Source organism: Lepisma saccharinum, chromosome 1 (genome assembly GCF_977018435.1).
Source record: "Lepisma saccharinum chromosome 1, izLepSacc3.1, whole genome shotgun sequence".
Classification (NCBI taxonomy): Eukaryota; Metazoa; Arthropoda; class Insecta; order Zygentoma; family Lepismatidae; genus Lepisma; species Lepisma saccharinum.
Window position 1 is genome coordinate 2,787,736 of NC_139229.1, and position 22,598 is coordinate 2,810,333.

At 38.0% G+C, this 22,598-nt stretch overlaps 1 protein-coding gene across 1 annotated transcript in view; it reads right to left on the reverse strand.

Moving 5' to 3' along the window:
• Positions 1 to 2,762: 2,762 nt before the first annotated feature.
• The window catches only part of LOC145989416 (uncharacterized), a 45,283-nt gene continuing 25,447 nt past the window's right edge, over positions 2,763 to 22,598 (reverse strand). The window contains exons 9-11 of the mRNA XM_083125038.1: positions 19,883 to 19,983; positions 15,047 to 15,170; positions 2,763 to 3,210 (exon numbers count right to left, since the gene is read on the reverse strand). Of these exons, the coding sequence (XP_082981164.1) occupies positions 3,173 to 3,210; positions 15,047 to 15,170; positions 19,883 to 19,983 (263 nt within the window). The 3' untranslated portion in view covers positions 2,763 to 3,172. The remainder of the gene's footprint in view (positions 3,211 to 15,046; positions 15,171 to 19,882; positions 19,984 to 22,598) is intronic.

Sequence of the window (22,598 nt, forward strand, 5' to 3'; positions counted from 1 at the left end):
AATTAGTTATAACAAGAACAGATTTATATGTAAATAAAAAGGTAAAGTGCTCCCCTGTGTTTAGCACCACGCCATGAAGGTGTACAGGGGTTGTGGGGGTAACTCCCCACACTTTCTTGATCCGGTCATGAGTGGGGGTGATGTGATCAGCATCCCCTGACTGCCTTTACCCCCCAGGTACCCATGTCATTCAACGCTAGGTGGGTGCCGGGGCCGCTTCCAACGTTAGAAAAGTTCCCGGATTTGAACTGGCCGGGGAACGAACCCGGGACCTTGAGCATGGTAGTCAGACACGTTACCGACTGAGCCACCGCGGGCACGATTTATATGTAAATACATATTTATATATGAAGCTGGAATCTGTTATATTTTTTATTATCTTCACGCATCATGGCATCCATATTTGTACATATATTAGGTTTTTGGCTCATATTGGACATATTTTAGTTATTTCTACATAGTATGTCCAAATTTCAAATTTCCAATATATACTCCATATTCGTGGAAAAACTACATGTCCTATTTCTTACAATAACTGACGAAGTCCAAAACAAATGGAAATTTGAGACCTTGTTTATACCCTCCATTTGCCTTAATTACAAGTTTTCTGTCATCCAAACAATATTTTTTTTAAACATATTCCAACTGTTTGCTTTTGCTATTGTTTGAAATTCCTATTTATTTACAATTAGTGTCAACAATAGAGAATGAGGGTGCAAGCCTCGGCTCCTGGTTGTTACAAATGTTATTTTGGCAACTTAGAACAGAGTCCCAAGTCAAGCAGCACATTGCTAACCTCACCAGACACCAGCTCCAGAAGCAATAATTTTCTGGCACACGTTTCACACACACTGGTTTCTGACGCTGTGGTTGTGTTGTGAATAAAAGTTGAGGCCGAAATTTAGCAAGAAGATTTCTGATTTCCTGTTCATTGTTCCATGATGATATCTTAAAAAAAAAAAAATGAGACAAAATTCCTTGACATTTCCCTGGCTTTTTTTGACATCTCAAATTCCCTGACTTTTCCAGGTTTGTGAGGTCTTGTCGCCACCCTGAGGATGTAGAATAAAAAAATAGATTAATATGTACTATGTCGTCGTCCCCCCCCCCCCCCGAGTCTGTGGAGCAAGGGCGCACATAGAAGGGGGGGGGGGGGGATCGAGTGGGCAGAGCGAAAGCTAGTAAGTGGTAACTGCAGTTCTTTCCTCTCAGGCATTTTTTGTTCGCTTGCTCCAGATACTGTGGACAATTTATCTATCACCATGCTGTGGTAAGGTATGCGGAGTCAAAATCAATTGTTACGGTGCAGCATAAGTTTCGGCATGTTTTTAACAAAACACCACCAACGGATAAGAGCATGGTACAAAAGTTTTCTGGAAACTGGGAGTGTTTTGAAGAAGCCAGGGGGAAGAACGCCACTCATCTCAGACGAGACAGTTGAGCGAGCAAGTTCATGATGTTTTCATCAGCAGCCCATGGAAGTCATCAGGCAAGCCGCAAGAGAACTGCAAATGCCTCCTTCAACAGTTCATAAAGTGCAACTAAAACTGCTGCGTTTGTACACGTACAAAGTTGATTTGTCAAGAAATTAAAGTGGACGACAAGCGTAAAAAGATTGACTTTGCAAACTATGTTCTTTCTCGCATTGATGATAACCCTGAGTTTCTGAATATGGAAATTTTTTCAGATGAAGCAACATTTTACGTATCAGACAAAGTTAGCAAACACAACATTTGCATATGGGGACCAGAGAACTCGCATGTCGTTCACGAGCACATCAGGGACAGCCCGAAACTGAACGTTTTGTGCAGATTGATGCATAACAAGATTATAGGCCAATTTGTTTCTCATGAAGACACTGTGTGCTCTGACAATTATCTGGCATGCTGGGAAAGTTTGCTTTTCCGCAAATTGCAAATCTGCATTCAAATATTGTTTCAACAAGATGGTGCCCCTTCTCATTGGAGTTTACATGTTCGCCGTGTGTTAGATGAAACTTTTCCAGATCGTTGAATTGGGCAAGAGGGCCCCATCCCCTGGCCACCACATAGCCCAGATATCACTCCTCTGGACTACTACTTCTGGGAGTATTGTTAAGGACGTAGTTTACTCAATGAGGGTGCCAAACGTGAATGCTTTTGACCGAATTGTTGCTGCCATTGATATCCCTGATGACATGCTACAGCGCACGTGATGCGAAGCAGAATACCGGCTGGACATTCTTCGTGTCACTAAAGGTGCTCACACAGATGCGTTAATTTTTTGTAAGAAACTTTTTGAGTTGCTCTTTGCAATAAAATTACCAAAAAAATGTGCAGGTGTGTTCGTTTTAATTTCCCATCACTTCAAAATTCCAGAGGTTCATCGTGCACACCCTGTAAATCTATGCAAGATTTATCACATGTGAAAATACATTCAGCATACGTTTTGTGTGTGTAGATACAGCAATTGATCTCCATGTACATTTTTCTGTTTTGTACAACATACAGTGTTTAAAAAAAGAGGTAACAACATGGTTTGAGTGCAGTTTCACTTAATGTTTTTTTTTTAAACACACTATACTTGACCTTCCAAGTCATTCTGAAAAGCATGTTTGAACTCTTTGCATATTACATTTATTTCACTGCAATCTTTCTACGCCTCGCAATTAAAAAATGCCCACTATTACTGAATAAAAATAAATCAAGTTAGGTGTATATTTTAATACTATTAATAAAACTGGGCACTGAAATAAATAACTAGTTAAATTAATAAAACTGTCACAAGTACAATTCTTTTACTCAGATATAAAATACCACATCACAGTTGAATTTTAAGCTATTTACTGCAATTCATTCGATACAAATACACTGGACAAAGATAATTTAACTCGTACATCACTTCTTGTTCCAATACTTGGTATATCAGAATCAGAATTTAATATTGTAAGATCACAACAGTACATTTCATTAACAAAAAAAAATTCTATAAACACACATCTGTGTAGAAACACACACGTACGGAAGCGTCAGGTGTACAAGCTTCACAAGTCTTTTTTTGAAGAGCAATATGCCCCACGTCTCTGTTTGTCCAACATACTTGTTCAGAGAAGTACACCCCAGCATAACAGCAGCATTGTGGTGGCAAGTACAAAGTTAATTCCATAAATATGTGAGACCAGCTGCGAACTCCATCACTGATATCTTCCCCTTTTTCCACTAGGATGTATTTCTGAAAAAGATTAACAATCTTTAAATAAACCCTACAAAACAAATGTGCAGCATCATAATTTTAGCACAGTGCTGAGTAGGAACATATATGATATACGGTAAAGTGTTCCCCTGTGCTTTGCATATAAGGTGTGTGGAGTTAAGGCCCCACACTTTCTCGATCGTGGCTGAAGGTGGGGGTGATGTGATCAGCACCATACAACTGGCCACCTTTACCCACCAAAGTTTCCTCCAGGTACCCACTTTATATGATGCTGGGTGGGTGCCTGAGCTGCTTTGAACAGGTGGAAAAAAATCCCAGTTCTCCCCTGCCAGGGTTTGAATCTGGGTCTCTCGCATGGTAGTCAGATGCCCTAAAGACAGTAAAAATTAGTAACAAAATGTTATTAATTCTAATATCTTTGAAACAACCCAAAAATGTAACATGAAATTTGGAAATTCAAATAGTCACTTACAGTACTAAATTTCTACATGATTGATTTGTTTTATTTTACTTCACCTTTTGTGCCACCTTAGGTTCATTTGTGAAGATGTAAATGAGTGATGATATGGACACTCCCAAACATCCATGCCGGGATTCGAACCCAGGACCCCTGGCACAGTAGCCTGATGAGCTAACCACTCTGCAACAGAGGGAGGGGGGGGGGGGGTAGTGCTTATAACATCGCCTCCAAAATGGCAGAGATCGAGAATATGTGGGGCACTACCCCCACATCCCCTAAATTTGCCTTCATGGTACGGTGCTATATGCACGGGAAACTTTATCTTTACCTACTGATTTATTATTGCCTTGCACAGACACAAAAAAACACAAAATAATAATAAATGCATGATTTATTACAGCCTTCAAGCTGTACTAAATTCTTGCTTCGAACTTAAAAGCACACAGGGCAACACTGAAAGAGGGAAAATTTGGAGAGAATGGCATTTTCCATTGGAGCTTCTGTGAGATCAAACTCTCTTGTGTCCACTTTTTGGAGACTTTTCCAGAGTTCATGATGGATGCGGTAAATGCAGTTTAAGTATTACCTACATGCAACTTTGTCTCCACGTTGAACAATTGTATAGTTATTTCCGATTAATTCTGAAGGCTCAATGCCTTCATTCACTAAGGGTACGGCATCTGGAAGCACGTCACTACTTTGTTAGTTTCCAGGCAGCAATGCTGGTGTGCGTTTCCTGGCTTGCATTGTCTGCTGTGATATCTGCTTTCCATTGTTGGGTGGCGTTGCCGGTTGGTGGAGTTCCTGTTCTTCGCGTGGGAGGGGAGACGAGTGGGAGCACTGCATTTTTTCTCTTTGTGGTCTGGGATTTTTTTTAAGGACGGGGTGCCAAGTCAGGTGTGCCTGTCCATTGTCCAGGTTCAGAGCTGGTTTCTGTTGGATGATGGCATTGGGTTCTTTTAGGGATGTGCCAAAGCCGATATACAAATATTGGCCGAAATTGGCACATCGGCATCGGAAAAAAAGTCTGATTATACTAGAGTTTTACCTTCAAATAAGTTATATATTTTAATTTTGTAAGATTTATTGAAAATTAGGTTAAATTGCATTACATCCGAGACTGGGGTTATAATGTTCACGTAAACAACAGAACCCCAACTAAAGTACAATACTGGTGATGAACGTATTCAAAGACACATACCGACTTGCTTCCAAGAGCTTCTGTGTACAGTTCTTTCTTCCATTTGAATATGATTAATGTGTTTTCCGTTGGACCATCACCAAATGCTAAGCCAAATTATATTTACACCGATAACTAAAATATATTTATCATTATTTGAATGATATAATCTAATTTTAATATACATTGCTACATCACGTACGCTGAAAGAAGAAAAAGGATAATACACAGGTTATAAAATGAAGTATGAACCTGTGTATGTAACCAGTGTTACTAACTCGAGCCAAGTTACCATTGGTGCCAGATAAAGTGTAATATCGGCCCTCTTCTAGGCGTGTGCGGGATCCCGAAAACACATTTCCCTTCCGATCTAGACTTCAGGAAATGACCTCCCGACTTTTCGGGATCCCGAGCAGCAGGCACGTATTCAGGAATTCCTTTCGGGGGGGGGGGGGGCTCAACATCATTTTTTTAAGGGGTATAGTAAGAACCTCACAATTGTGTGTTTAAGACCAGAGGTGGCAATTGGGTTCCAAAACGGGGGGGGGGGGGGGGGGTGCGGAGGGCGTTGCAAGGAAAGTTTACTTTCTCTTGGTAGCCAAGGCATAACATTAAGAGGTCATAATGTTCAGGCAAAAAAATTAAAAATGGGGAGCAACTATCCCTTAAATCGTTGCCACTGTAAGGCTATCATTTTAATCAGAACGTGAAATCGGAACATTTTTTACCACTCGACTCCTCTGTGCCGGAACCATCTCAGTATGTGGGTTTGTCCATTTCTTCTCATCAGGCATAAAATTATCTATGGTGTCTTTGAGTGTTTTTACGAAGCTGTTACACATGCACGGGATGGACAATCCACTCGACAACGCGAGATTCAAATTGTGGGCTGCGAACTGGACGCAGACAGCTCTCGAATATTTCTCTCTGATTCGAGCCTGAACACCACTAACGTGTCTTGTCCTCCCATTTTTTCAGCTCTTATAAAAGCCGAAACCCAACAAATTGTTCAGATTCAGGCCTTAGCACTCACAAGTGTTCAAAAATGCCTGTCACAGCTTCCGCTGTCTTGTCATATATCGGCATGAAACAAAGGAAGTCTTCTCGAATACAGGTGGATCACGGAACAATTAATGCACAGTGAAAACCCTTCCGTTCCCAACACATCTAATGTTTCGTCTCCCAGTATGATGAAATGCTTACTCATTTATCTCTAGTGACGTGCCCAAGGGAGGTTTGGTGAGGTAATAACCCCATTTGACCCAGTATTCTTTAAAAAAAAAAAAAAAAAAAGGGAACGTCAAAGACGGAAAAAATGGCAAAATCAGGACAGATCACCAACAATAGTATGCGTAACCCCTCTCCCTTCCAAAAATCCTGGGCACGCCTCTCTTTATCTCGGACACATTTTTTAAAATCAACTCACCAGAAGTTTTTATCATCGTATTGGAGATTGAAGTAAGATGCGTTCTTCCTGCAGGTTTGGATATGATCCTTAAGGGTGCTGTCGTCTGTCTGCCTTCACACCTAACCTTAACAAGGCCCTAATTTTCCATCCTTGTGACTTGGATTTTCAAGACTTAGGAAGGTTTCAGACCGAAGGGACACGAGATACATGTCGATTGGAATGGGCCAATCAACAGCAACGTTTCACACCGTAGCGACACAAAAGGCTGCACAAACCTAATCTTCAGGCGACACGGTGTGAAATCTCCCTTATTAGGCCACTGTCATTGTCACCTCGAAGTAGTAGCTCTTGTTGACCACAGAAAAAAATTCTCCTCAACCGGTGGGAATGCTCCTCAGTTTTCTTCTCTCTCCTATATTTTCTGTGCTTGTTCACTATACAGGCAACACCTTACGATTTGATATACACAGGATATGTACTATGTAGACATTTTAACGAAAAATCGGTTGAAGTCAAGGATGGCTAGGTGGCTCAGTTGGTAGAGCCCTGATTTGGGTCATGGCAGAGCATATACGAAATTTAGTTCTGGCAAAACTAAATCATCACTCAAAACTTTGCTATCAGTTGATCTATGCAGTTTATTTCTGTTTTAATAAACCACTCCAATATCCGGTACTGCTGAAATATTCACTTTAGAGAGAGACCTTTGATCTCTTCGGCCCTCGAACTGTGCTAGCGCTACACTGAGGCCCCGGAAGTTCTGCTGTCGTCAATGTCTTCATTTTCAAATCACTATATCTTTTAAAGCAACCAGAGGACGCTGACTGATCTGATCATCAATCGACTGTGTGAATTGTCACACCTCTGAAATCTCATTAACCGATTCTTTGTACAGATCAACCGAAAAATTGAATCCGCGTATTTACATCCTCATTATATTCTAGAACGTTCTGCAGATAAAACGATTTGTTAATATCGCCAGTAGTTGACTCCTTCTCTCATTCAAGAACGTACCCTCTCCCGCCTTCCAGAGATTAGAAATTACAACGAATCGCCCTACGTGTGGCGCTTCCTTTGTTGTGCAGCTTCCAAATGCTGACAAGTCTCTACATAGTGCTCCAGTGCGCTGCGACAACACCGAAAGCTCAAGAAAAGTGTACGTGCAATATTATCAACAACAGTTTTATAGAACATTCTCCGTCTTGCCTCGATAATTGTCTATCTCCTTAAATCATCGTCACATTATTCAAAAAGCCAAAAACCTTATTTTATCTAGTGTAAAATAAAAAAAAATCATGGGGGGGGGGGGCTCGAGCCACCTCAACCCCAGCTTGGATACGTGCTATTAACAATGACAGGGTTATAGAACATTCTCCATCTTGTCTCGATATTTATTTCTCCCAAATTATCATCACATTATTCAAGAAGCCAAAATCCTAATTTTATCTAGTGTAAATAGAAAAAAATTCCTGAAGGGGGCTCGAGCCTCCTGATTCCCACCTTGGATACGTGCTATTGATAATAGTAGGGTTATAGAACACTCTCCGTTTTGTCTCGATAATTATTTCTGTCAGATTTATAAATTTATTATCTTCACATTATTCAAGACGCCAAAAATCTAATTTTATCTAGTGTAAATTGAAAAATTTCCTGAGGGAGGGGGGGGGGGGCTCGAGCCATTAACAATAACAGGGGTATAAAACATGCTCAGTCTTGGCTCGATAATTATTTCTCTTCTTACATTATTTTCACATTATTTAAGAAGCCAAAAACCTAATTTTATCTTACGTAAACTGAAAAATTTCCTGGGGAGGGTCGAGCCCCCTGTGCCCCATCTTGGATACGTGCTATTATCAATAACAGGGTTACGGAACATTCTCCGTCTTGCCTCGATAATTATTTCTCTCCTTAAATTATTGTCACATTATTTTATTTCACACCACAAGAAATAAAAAAACCTCATTTTATCTAGGGTAAACCTAAAACTTTCGGGGGGGGGGGGGGCTCGAGCCCCCTAAGCCCCCCTCTGGATACGTGCCTGCCGAGCAGTCAGAAAATACTGAAAGGTTGTTTTAAAAAGTCGTTAATTCTCGACATATTCTGCATTGGAAATGCCTGGAAATTATCGGAAGTTGTTAGTTTTTATTCCAGAAATGCAAAAACAATCACTTAAGGTGAAAATGACGTGTAGAAATAGAGATTTCCAGAGCTTCGGGAAATTTCGTATAATTTCCGACTTAGTCAGGAAACTGTGAATTTTTCTTGTCCCGACCAAAAAAAAATCTGTCCGGCACGTCCCTACTCTTCTCTCACGCTTTATGTTATCCCTGATCAGAATTCAGTTGTGGGATTCCGAAAAATCGGTTCAGGGATTTGAAAAGAAATCCACATCCCGACATTTCAGGATCCCGAAGAGTCAGAAATTGTCCAATAATCGAATTAAAACTGGCTAATTCTCAATGCTTTCTTCACTTTGACTATCGGAAAAATTCCTGAAATTAGTAGCGATGTGTGTGGGACAGAAATGTTTTGATCGGAATGGCATTGGGATGGGATTTTTTTTTTTAATTCTGACATTTGGGAGGGGGAAAATTTACAATTTCTTTTTGCATTTCTGGAATAAAGAAACTAAGAATTTCCATTATGTTTCAAACATTTACCAAGGAGGAAATATGGAGAATTAATCAGAGTTAAACTACAAATCCTAATTTGCTCACAGTTCGGGATCCTGCACAGTCCTTCAAATTAGTTTTTATATCAGAAGCTAGGGATGTGCGGGATTCTGATAAGTAGGGATGATTAAAAGTAGCTAATTATCGATGTTTTTGGCATTTTATTTGGGAAATTATGAGTTTTTCTCTTCCCGAAAGTCGGGACTTAAAAACATTTTCCATCGTGATCAAAAAAATTGTCTCGCACACACTTAATATTGAAGAATGATTAGGAAATCAGAAGTCAGGAATTTTTTTACATGTCGAAGTTTTTGTTTTTGTTGGTGTATGTGAAAATTATATCAGTGACAGGAAGATATCGCATGTTAAATCGATCTTCATTCCGAAAAGAAAGTGAAAATTGTTTTACTTTTACCTTCTTGTTCTTATTTATGCACATGAAGCATGGACTCCTATGGTAGCGTTTTCTTTGTTTAAGATTTGCACCTGCGAATAGTTTGTAAAAAAGGTAAAAATCCACCAAAACGATGAGTAGGCAAAGTGACGTGTGTGGAAATACTTCAAACAAAAAGAAGATGATCAGAGTAAAGCTATCTGCATAAATTGCCATACAGTAATTTCACGTGGCGGCAAATCAACTAGAACTTACAGCACAACAAATTTATTGCAGCACATAAAAATATGCCCAAGTAAACCAATACATAGTGTGTCTGAGCCTGGAAAGTTGACTACACTTAAGAAATTCGTATCTTCAAGCAAGAACACAACATCGCAAACATAATCTCGAAATGAAACAACTGATCAAAGTTCTGCATATCCTGAGGAATCTTCTGCTTCAACAAGCAGTGAGGAAAATATCGTGTGCAGTGACAGTGTTTTATGCAGTTCAAGTGCCCCAAGCACGAGTAAATCAAAACAGATCACACTAAAGGAGTATGTACACAACACCAAGCCATATGCTATATCAGACCCCCGATCTGTGGAAATTGATTGGAAAAATACTGGAATTTATTTGTGTTGATGGACAACCTTTCACAGTTGTAGAGGACATTGGTTTCAAGAGACTTATTAATCATTTGGAACACGGATATCAGATGTGGTGTCAAGACAATCACTTCGGTACACCCATCTTCCAAGACTCTATGACAGAGTCAGAAAAAGTCAAAACAATTTTCAAAGATGGAATGCATATTTCTGCTACAGCAGACTTGTGAAGTAGTTGCTCAGGGAGTGATTTTTTTTAAGTGTAACTTCCCATTTTATTCATAATGACTGGAAAATTAACCTTGTAAGACTTGAAGTTTTGGCATTCAATGGCTTTTCTCATACTGGTAGTGCAATTGCGAGTAATCTGAATGATGCATTTCATGCATGGGACATAGATATTGAGTATCTTGTAACAGATAATGCACCAAACATGATCATCGCTGTTCACAAACTAGAGATAAGAGTCCGTCCCTTGTTTACAGCAGTCTCTTCAGCTGGTAGTAAACGAAACATGTCTACAACAAACTGCAGTTTTGTAAGCCATTATCATTCCTCAGTCAAGGACTCAAAAATATTTTAAGAAGTGCAAGAGAGCCTGGGGCCTACAAAACAAAAAACTTATTCAAGACAAGCCAACTCACTGGGATTCCACATTTTTGATGTTGGAACGCCTACTTGGACAAAGACTTGCCATTACTGTAGGGTAAAGCAAAATAAGACATTCACCTGTAGAATTGACTTCACAGGAATGGACACTAGCTGCGCCATTTTCATGAGGTTAATCTTTTCTTAAGCTCTGAAAAAGCTTCTATTGCTGATGTTATTCCAATGACAACATCAATTAGCCAAGCACTTGAGACATTCAAACAGTGCAGAAACATGAAGGTGGTGATGAATGAAATAATGCATTCAATGAATTCTCAGTTTTCCCACTTGGAAGAAACAGACCATTATTTGGTAGCTACATGCTTGAATCCTAAATATCCTAAATACAAAACAAGGTGGGTATAATTTTTCTTTCTCTTCATTATAAATTCAATTTTGTAAGCAATACCTGCATATATTTACATATCTATAAGTAATTTTTTAAATCATATTTAAAAAAGTGGAGAAAGTGGTCTGGGATACGCGGAATTGGATGCTAACTTATCACATTTCGTGGATACATATATTGCTTATGTGTAGCTTCCACATCTTGAGTCAAGTTTCAGTCTTTGTAAAATATTGAAATCTGTAGATTAAATTCAAAGATAAATTTTCAAGGGTGTAGAGTCGGTCACTGGCCCTTTCCTGCTTAGTCCATATGTGCACAAGTAAATTTAAACTAAACATTCTTTCATGATTTACATTCAGTGGAATGAAAGATGCTGATATCAGTTTAATGCTATTTTTAATCATGAGAAGAGTAATCCATTTCCCCCTGAGAGAATTCTATTTTATTATTTCAGGCTATTTTCATCTTCAGTAGCTGCCAACAGGGCAGTGCGATGCTTGATGGACGTAATTGAAGGTTCCTCTGAAAAGCAGCCTAGCATACAAGCAGAAACCATCAATACTAGTGTACCAACTGGTTCTTCATCACTATGGAGCTTTTGCGACAAGATTATTGCAAACTTGCATTCAGAGGAGCAACCTACATCAATGTTGGAAATTGAAAAGTTCATTGCTGAACCCACCATTCCATGTGACCAGGATCCGCTATTGTACTGGAAATTGAACCTCAAGCAGGTGCAAGTAAATACTTGAGCATTCCTGCTGCATCAGTGTTTAGTGTTGCTGGACAGATATGTGATAAGAGAAGAAGTAGGTTACTTCCAGAAGTGCTGCAAAAACTCGTGTTTTTAAAGTTGAATCTGCCAGAATTGAACTTCCATTATTAAGAACAGGAAGTTATTTGCCTATTGAGAACTGCTTTTGTACTAATGCTAAATCTCTGAAAATACATATATATATATGTGTATAATAGTGTTTGTCATGCTAAAATAACATTCCATTTCCGTTAATTAGTCTTACGTATCGAAATCGGTTAAATATCGGCATCGGTATCGGTTCCAAAAACTATCGGTGAGTACATCAGCAAATTTTCAGCCTCGTCACATCCAGGGTTCCCACGCAAACTCCAAATCCATTTTCCCTGAGATTTCCCTGAGTTTTCCAGAATCCTCATATTTTTTTCCAGAGTATTGAATGCACAGTAAATGACTACTATAATTTTACAATGGCCTCCTCCATTTCTCCTCATAGCCATACAATCCTCACCTTCTTTATTACGGTTGTTTTCTGATGCAAATAACAAAACTAGTTCAATAATAAAATAAAATTACACTTCTTTGCATATAATTAAGAACAAAGATGACCAGTTTTCTAGAAATTTAAACAACTCTGAAACAATTTCTAACATATCTGATACAGAACATTGAAATATTTTCACACTTTTCATAGATGTTTATAAATGGATACAATATCAATTAATCTGTAATGCGTACAATAATAGTTAAGACAAACAAATTATTGGAATTTTTAAAACATATAAAAATTAAGTGACAATTATTAGTACCGATTTAAAAAGGAATAATAAGTTACCGAGACTGAAATATAAAACAAGAAATGTACTTAATGTCGGATACAGCAAATTAAGAAACTTTACTTCTCAGAAGCTTCAAGTTTTTTTAATTGTTCTGCAATAGCCTTTGCTTCTTCTTGCATCTTTTGTTGTTTGGCTTGTAAAGCACAGATCTCACTTGCTTTACGTTTCATTTCTTTCCTTTTGTTTTCTTTGTGATCACATTTCTTTCTCATCTTCTGCAATGCTTCTTCGTATCTAATACGTGCACCTTTAACACTCTGGATCATATCTTTGCTTACTTCTACATTTGACACTCCTCCTACCACTTTCACTGCATCATAAACTTGCCAAATAGCCACAACAGACTCTTCTTTCAAGTTTTCTATTAAAACCTGCTTATTTACAGAAAACCCACATTCCACATATGCATTGTCATGTGATAAAATCAAAACCAACTTAACAGTGTTCCATAACTCAGAGAAGTCATCCTTGCCCTTCATGACACCTGTAAAAAAAGAATCTAGTGCATCAGTTTTGATTGGAAACTTACAAAACTTCTCTTTCAATTTCACTACTGACATTGTGCAACAATGTCTTAAACTGGCGAATTACTTTATCACCGGTTACAGCCTTCATTCTCTTTCTCTGAGAAGTTCCTGTATCAGGTCTTCCATGCACTGAGCACATCCCTTTGGAAACTGAGTCATTTGCTTCAGAACTAAACAACTGGCGACTCTCACCAACCTGAATTAAGGGGACTACGTTCCACAATCTTCTCTGTTGTTGGTTGCAAAAAAATTCTGCAGCTAGTAAAAAACGTAAGCTTCTCCTTTTCATTCACCTCTTTAGCTTCCAAAGCAGCTTTGGCACCAATTCCAATATCAATCTTTGTCAAAGGAATCGAGTTGTCAGAATTCCTGACATCAATTTGCATTAATTTAAAACTATTTTTTGCATTGTTCAAGATGTCCCTTTTTATGAATCTCCCCATTACATCTCTAACAACACTTTCTAGGGAGTCATGAAGAAATGGGAACATAGGTTTGGGGGTTTGGAACATTGTCAAATATGTCATTCTGGCATATCTGTTGAGAAAACTATTTCACTACATATTAATGTAGATCTGCTGGTCCTACAAGTAATTCCATTTTACACATATGTGAGCTATTGAGGCATGTAAAAATTCACGTGTCATGTCATGACTATAACAATAGTTGAACATGATTAAAAACTTAAAATATGAACAAGTATTTATGAACAGTACACAATTCATATATGGCACTAGTAAGTAAATATTTAAAATTCTGTTCTAAATGCAGTAAATACACAATCAACAATATTGTACACAAAAGATGGCAGAAAATAAATATTTCCCTAAACAGGACACTCCATTTTTTTACTATTTTGTAAAAAAGAAGGAAGAAAAACTTAAAACTACTCCCTAATAAGGGAAATCAGATGAACAGGTTATCTTTATTATGCGTTTTCCACATCTTGAAATATATTTTACGCCGTGTAAAAGATCGAAATCGGTTAATTAAATTTTAAAAAGCGCAAAATTTATGAGGGTATACACTTGGTCACCAGCCCTGGAATCACATATTAAAACAAGAAACAGACAAACAAATAGATATGAGTTCCTTGCTGAAAGAGAAATGCTACAACAGCTTGGATTATCCACAGACATGAGCATATTATAATCCCTCAGTTTTGCTTCATTGGGAATCATTAAACAATTACAAGATTTTCAATGAGATTTGTATTTTTTTCAAATTCCCTGAGATTTCCAGGTTTTCCAGGTGTGAGGGAACCCTGCACATCCCTATTTTCTTTGATTGTGTTTTCTATGATAGAGCCAGTTGGGTGAAGTATGAATGTGGAGTCAGGAAATGAACACTAGTGCCACCAAATGGGAGAAAATGCAACTACCGCTGCCCGGGAACTAACAAGGAAGTGACACGCTACTATCTCTGCTCCAGTCACCATACCCTTAGTGAATGAAGGCAGTGAGCCTTCAAAATTAATCGGAAATAACTATACAATTGTTCAATGTGGAAACATGAAATTTCACATAGATAATTTCCAGAGTATCTGACTGCCCAGCCATCCTATGTTTTCACAATTGCAAAATTGCCTTGCAGAGGCGCAACTGAGAAAGTGAACCAGCATGAAATTAAGAAAAAGTTAACCTGAGTCTACAACTATTCTACACTGGAAGCTCGATTTTATGTTTTTCAAGGTATCAAGCTGGAAAAACTTAATGTGGGAAAATTTTGCAACATTTTCTTATGTTGGGACCAGTGTTGGGTGATATTGAAAAAAATATCATGCAGGTGATATCAAGTAGATGATATATTGTTATGATATTTTGGTGATATATATTATGTCTGCTATATTTATAGTCACAATAGTTTGGCAATATATCGTCACAATATTTGACAATATATCATCACGATATTCCGATATCATCCATCCCTAGTTGGGACTATCCAAGATATAATGTATAAGGTGGGAAAATGTAAAATCTGGGAACGTAAAATTGGGATTCCACTGTACATACATTTATGTATTTTTCACTTACCTTCTAGCACATCATCATCTATATCTTCCTCCTCCTCATCTTCTTCATCAAAATCATCATCAATAATTTCATGATCTACAACATCCAATTCCTCGAGGTCACTATCTTCACTTTCAAGTACCTCCTAAAATGAATTTAAACATAATACATAAAATACTGAACTTTAAAAATTATTATTTTTTTAAACACACATTACAAGTAAAACACTTAATGAATACCTCTTTATGAAAGGGAGATGGTTAACTTGTAAACCTTCGAGCATTAAAAACACTGAAAATAGTTCATAAGCTAATGCAGTGGAACCTCAAGTATGTTTTGAAAGAACTTGAAATGCGAGAAAATTTAAAATCTGGGAAATTTTTGTTGCATGGTTCTCTATTGGGACCATGAACATTGCATTATAATGCAGGAAAATGTACAACTAGGGAATGTAAAATCAGGGTTCCATTGTACAGGGTGTCCCACGAACGGCGCAACTGGGAATTAAGAGTGGCGTTACTTTGTAACCGAAACCTGTACATACATAAGTCATACACCAAATGTTAGCTAGCCCTGTCCAAGTAGATATTTTTAAACATAGAAACAACAAATGGGGTGCAGTGTTGCCAAATGTAAGTGAAAGTGTAAATTTATTTTTCCACAAAGCATGGAAAATTGCATGTCAAACATTCGTACGGAAATTTGGACGTCAATTTCCACCTTGGGTAGGTGGACTATTTCGCCATCTATAGTTCAGAGAAAAAAACCGATCGTTTTCGCGTATAGCCAATCCTGAAATGCCTCGTAAAGGCGTACCGGTCCAAATGGGTGTTTTAAAAAAAATATGAGGTACAGTGGCAACACTGTTGATGTTTGAAGGCAACAAAAGGTGTGTTTAGTGATGGTCTATGACATGGAAATACTGGAAACAGGAAAAAAAGAAAATGAAAATTATGGTGAAAAAAGTGTTACTTACCTACTCCTGGCAACCATGCAATGCGCGTAACAGGCAGTGTAGCTTTACAAAAGATGTTGAAAATGACAACCATTTTCCCTGAGGCATTCATCAACACGTTTTATCATGTTGGAAGCAACTTCATGCAAGGTTGATTCGTTTATATTGTTAATGGCTGTGCAAATGTTTATTTTTAGATCATCAAGTGTTCTTGGGTTATTAATGTAAACTGTTTGTTTCAAATAACCCCACAGAAAAAAATCTGGATACGTCAGATCTGGGGAGCGACTGGGCCATAAGATTTTTCCTTATAATGTGATCGCCAAAAAACTCTGCCAACATGTCTAAAGTTTCATTAGACGTGTGACATGATGCGGAGTCTTGTTGAAACCAACAATCACGTTCATCACGTTCCAACAGAGAAATAAACTGTGTGATAAGGTCACGATAAACTATTCCGTCAACTGTTGTGTTGAAAAAGAATGGACCGATTATTTTTCTCCGCGAAATCGCGCACCACACACCGATCTTTTGTGGATGAAGTGATTGTTCATGTAACAAATGGGGATTGTTACTTGATCAGTGTCGAGAATTTTGACTGTTGACATATCCATTTAAGTGGAACCAAGCTTCATCCGTGAAAAAAAACCTTATCCAAAATATTCACACCATTGTCTCTAATAAAATTTCTAAACCACTGGCAGTATCTTACACGTGCACCTTTGTCTGCTTCCTTCAGTTCTTGCACAGCCTGTACCTTATATGCACGTAGGTGCAATTGTTTTAACGCTCGGTGAGTTGTTGTTTTTGATACACCTGACTGTGCAGCAAGTTTACGAACAGATTTCCTGGGAGATTGTGATATTCTCTGCTCCACATCCTGCAGCACACCTTGTGTCAAAACTGGTGGTTGTCTGTGGTAGGGTTTGTCATTAACTGATCCTGTTTCACGAAATCTGGAAACAAGTCGATAAATCGTCAAATTTTCTGGAACACTGTTATTCGGATATTTCTTGCGAAACACAGTTTTTACACTAGCGTACGATTTTGAACAAAAATAATGTTCCACAATGAACACCCTCTCTTCCAAAAAGTACTTCATTTCACAGAACAATTCTAATCTTCCCCTACGAACAATGCGAAATGCACGGCTCAAACAGTTCTGAGTACACAACTAACTGATTCTTTTGTTCTCGTTCGGTGGTTTTCATTTTCTTTTTTTCCTGTTTCCAGTATTTCCATGTCATAGACCATCACTAAACACACATTTTGTTGCCTTCAAACATCAACAGTGTTGCCACTGTACCTCACATTTGGACCGGTACGCCTTTACGAGGCATTTCAGGATTGGCTATACGCGAAAACGATCGGTTATCTTCTCTGGACTATAGATGGCGAAATAGTCCACCTACCCAAGGTGGAAATTGACGTCCAAATTTCCGTACGAATGTTTGACATGCAATTTTCCATGCTTTGTGGAAAAATAAATTTACACTTTCACTTACATTTGGCAACACTGCATGAACAACACTGCACCCCGTTTGTTGTTTCTATGTTTAAAAATATCTACTTGGACAGGGCTAACATTTGGTGTATGACTTATGTACGTACAGGTTTCGGTTACAAAGTAACGCCACTCTTAATTCCCAGTTGCGCCGTTCGTGGGACACCCTGTATTAAACTGACTAGTTATCAGAAATTAGATTTTCTATACTATGTTTAAAGAATCTCAGGAGCAAGCGAAGAGGATTGAGTGAAGGGAGGAAAAAACGGCTGCAGTTACCAGCCTTTACATGTACGGCTTCACTCCGCCCACTTGCTTTGTCCCCCTATCTACTGTTATGTGCAGCCTTGTTCAAGAGATTCCCGGGATAAAGTATAGAGAATATATATAAAAAAAAATTATGAGATTTGAGTTTGTGTTTTAAGTGGGATCTGGACCACTATGTGCCTTCACCAGGTATGGAACACAGGACCCTTTGATTGTAAGGCAACAACGTTACCACTACACCATTGAGGAGGCCTTTTTATTTATTTACTCAAAGTTTCAGATACAGCACCATTTTATACTGAAACTGTAGCAACAAGAAAAAAAATACAAATTAAAACAAAAAAACAAGATAATACAAGATGGCAGACGAAAAAAACAAAACAAATTGTTACATGTGCATTCTTGGTGATTGTCGGAAACTGTGTTCTGACAAGAAAATATCAACATTTACAGGCAGGCATGTTATTATATAAGTGGAGGAGCCTATAGTAAAGAGACCGCTGTAGGAGAGAGAGCCTTGTAGTGAGAATGTGAAAAAGCTTTGTTTTCCAGGATGGCCGTGCAGGTACCCGTAGATGAAATTGGTTGACAAGGAATTCGGTTTTAATTTTGCCATTAATGATTACAAGGTATTTCCAATAACTATTTCGGTACTTCCACAGCAGCACAGAGATGGAACTAGTGTTAAAAAGGTGGCAAATGTTTACACAGTATTATATCTGGAATTCACATAATATACACAAAGAAGCATCTTAGTTGCAATAATAGCTTGGTAGCTTAGAATGAAAATACAAATGGCAAGTTTTTCATTTATACAACTCACGAATAATATTAAATTGGGATATTTTTAATGACCAGATTTCAAGTTGGGTCTTCGACTAAACCAACTGAGCTATTACAAAAGCCTCTGGGTTAGCAATAAAATCCTATATGTAGCAATAAGCTATTCGATGACACTAGTTGCCTCAGTCTAATGGTAGTCAGTCAGAAGCAACTTAATGTCCGAATGAACATTTACCATGGACATCTATGTAGTGAAATGTTCAGTAAAGCCAGAGCTTGTTTTTGTAATTTAATTTGTAGGACCTGGTACTGAACACTGGATGAACTTAACTTTAACAACTTTTCAAGAAGCTGAATTTAGAAATACTATTTATAAACTTAATCAATTAGGATGCAATGCAATCAAACCTATAACAGGCCTGTGACTTTTACTACAAATATGTTGCTCTCAACTAACTACTCCATGGTCTGTCGTAGGTTAGATCCCCACCACCGTCAAAAGAGTTGAGTTGAGTTGGTGTTTTAAGTCCACTTTATGCACAGTAAGGCTAATCAGGACTGGACCTACAGTTTAAAGTAGGATCCGAACCACTGTGCCTCCACAGGGTATTGAACCCGGGACTCCTTGATTACAAGGTGACAACGCTACCACTGCGCCATCGGGGAGGCCCACCGTCAAAAGAAATATCACCAGAAAACGAGAGGAGAGGTGCTATCTTGAAATTACACTGGATAATGCCCAATTTATAGAGGCATATGCATCTTTCGTTTTTGACAAAAACACGAAATGGTCAACTTTTCATGTTTCTGAAAGGTGTCAGGTGCATTTTCCTGCCCTGTTTTATTATGAAATGATGCGACACTGTCTGAAGTTTGAATTATACTGCGAGTTATGCAATTAAAGGAAAATTGATTAGTTCTGCTGTAAATATTGGAGAAGCAAAAATGGACCCCTTTATATAGGAATAATCTTAATACCCTGATATCTACATGCTATTAGACAGGATATGTTTATTTTGTGTAATAAGTACAGTTTTTAAATCAAATTTAGGATTATATTCACAACTTTAAAACCAAAATGTAATTTTATATACTGCTTTTTGATTCAATTTTTCACGGCTATAACACCAAAATTTTATTTTATTTCCTGTCTTTGAATCCAAAATTGACTCTGTTTCTGTACTGAAATTTTGCTTCTTTATTTACCAAAAATATGTGCCTCTACCAATTAACATTGCATGCTAATTAATATAGAAACATTGTCACTAATATTTAGAGAACTATTAAACTTAATAAATATGACCGCTGGAAAGTGAACTGTGAAAATTACTTGTTATTCAACACTCACCTCCTGATACCTAGGTTTTTTATGGTTGGAATCAAACACCAAATCTTCAAGACTTCCTCCGTCCTCCTCCTCATCATCATCTACTATTTCAATTTCGTCATCTGAAATACACAATATATACATATAAATAAAATGAGTAGGAACAGTCACTGTTCGCAAACGCAAATGTCTGATGCAAAAATCTGTCCCATTCTTATCACCTCCCCTACTCTCCAGATTCATACTGCCACAGACAAATTTACCCTCCACCCAAAAGGAACCAGCTCAAACCTCATGATGGCTTTTACCTGGAGGAAACATCCACTGCCTTCAATGTCAGGAACAATAACCAATGCTCCTCCACGCAAAACTTGGAATTCACTGTCGGGACGAACAATTCCAATACAGTTGAAACTGCTTTATACGTAACTCAGTCCTGTGTAATTCTGTTTTATATGTAAATTACTGTAGGTCCCGGCAAAATATAATTTAAAAACGTGTTAATTAAACCTCATTTATGCATAATGTTATGTATACTAATTTTCATAAAATACAATTGATTTGTACGTAACCAACAATGTCAAAGGAGTATATATTTCTCGTCATTACAATTTCTTTTGTACGTAATTGCGATACAAAAATACACATGTTAAAAAGATGCCGATATCTGACATGTTCCATAATATAAACAGTAAATGTTTTCAGTTGCTACTAGGTCGGCCATGGAGAACAGAAAGAGGAAAGTTACAGCTTGAGCAGAAAGTAAAATTTATGCGGGAATTGAACGCTAATCCACATAAAACTAAAACTGAAATACAGAGCTGAAGATTTAGGTGCATCGCTTATACCATGCTTCGCACAGTGATTAGTAAAATAAATGCTACTTTAGATGGATTTTTAAAATTGGGCAGTAAATCAATAAAATGCAGTCGTCAACAAGAGGAAAGATATGCAGATTTGAAAAAAGCGGTTCTTATTTGTTTAAGAATTAAACTTTCAGCCGTTAATTTACCATTTAATGACAGAAATAACCTGTATAGTAAAAAAAAGGAAAGTGCTCCCCTGTGCTTTGCACCATGCCATGAAGGCGTATAGGGGGTGTTGGGTTAGGGCCCCACACTTTCTTGATCTTGGCCGAGCTGGGGGTGATGTGATCAGCACCATGCCCCTGGCTGACTTTACCCCCCAGAGTTTCGTCCAGGTACACACTTTATACGATGCTGGGTAGGCACAGAAGCTGCTTGAACAGGTTGAAAAAGTCCCGGTTCTCCCCTGCCAGGGACCGAACCCGGGTCTCTCACATGGTAGTCAGATGCCCTAACGACTGAGCTACCACAGTATTTTCACATGGTACCTAATTCTGATTTGTAATTAATTCTCAGTTATATGTATTATTTTCTTCTCACCTTGACATACGTATAACTCAGGTTCAACTGTACTCCTTTCAATGCTTCCAGGAAGCGATCATTCATCCCTTGCCCAAATCCACCAACACGGCAGTATGAAAAAAGATGAGAGGAGGCCTACGTATCAGCCACGAGTGCAACCACGCACCCCTGGCCTGGATAAAGCCCACACAGTAACTTTCAGACTTGGCTTCATCTACACCATACATCTCCATTCCCGATCCGTAATTAATAATAATAATTTCCAAAAGTGATAATAATAAATTACTTTTCTCCCACTTTTGTAACAATGTTGGTGCTACTAAAGCAGAGTGGAAAAAACTGAAAATACCGTATTTACGCGTGTATAATGCGCACCCTGGTTTTTGATGGAGCAAAGTGACTAAAATTTTATCTTGTGTATATTGCGCAGTATAGTCCAGGTTCAAGAAATGGCTTTCTTAGTTGTAGGTCATACAGCCTTGCTATGCCAATCATGAGCTAGTGACATCATACCTATTCAATGAGTCACCTGTTGCTATGTGGACCAAGAGGAGAAGATCCTCTTGTGCAAACAATGTCTCCAGCTCATGCCACCTCCCCCTCTCCCTCAACTGTGGTTAGCATCCCAAAGCTTTCACTCTTTACCCATTATATTTATACTGTAAAAGTACATAGGGAGATCAAAATTACATTATGGATTTGCAGTACACGGGAAGTTATTTTCTGTTACTTCTCACCAAACAAATACATTTGATACACATCCCATGTGATGATGGGAGGTGCATGCTCAAATGCTGCCAGAACAGCACTGTTTTTCTTGTGTTGCAGAACATTACATTACAAAGTGAAAAATCGTGGAAAATGGCCTTTAAACTTTTATGCATGGTTTTGCTCATTTTCTCTTTACTTTTTCTAAAAAAACACTTCAAAATGTATACTTTTTCCATGACTAATGTAACATTTATAAGAGGCCCAATCAGTACCCTCAAACTAGCAGTTAGCAGAACAAGATTTCTTTCATTAAGGCATTTACACACTCCATATATGTCATATTATTTGGCCCGTAATACATTTTAATTATTATCTTCTTTCTCCTTATCTTTTTTTCATCCAAAGTACCACAAAAATCATTCCTTCATTTTGTGATAAGATTATTTCAACTACACTGCACATTAGTGTCACCATCGTGAATGGAATACTATTCCCATATTCAGAAACTACAGAATTCAAGCTTTACAACGATATATAACATGATAGGGTTCTGTAAACATGAAAAAGTATTCTGTGCATAATACGCACCACAGTTTTTGGGTGCAAAAATTGTAGAAAAAAGTGCGCATTATACATGA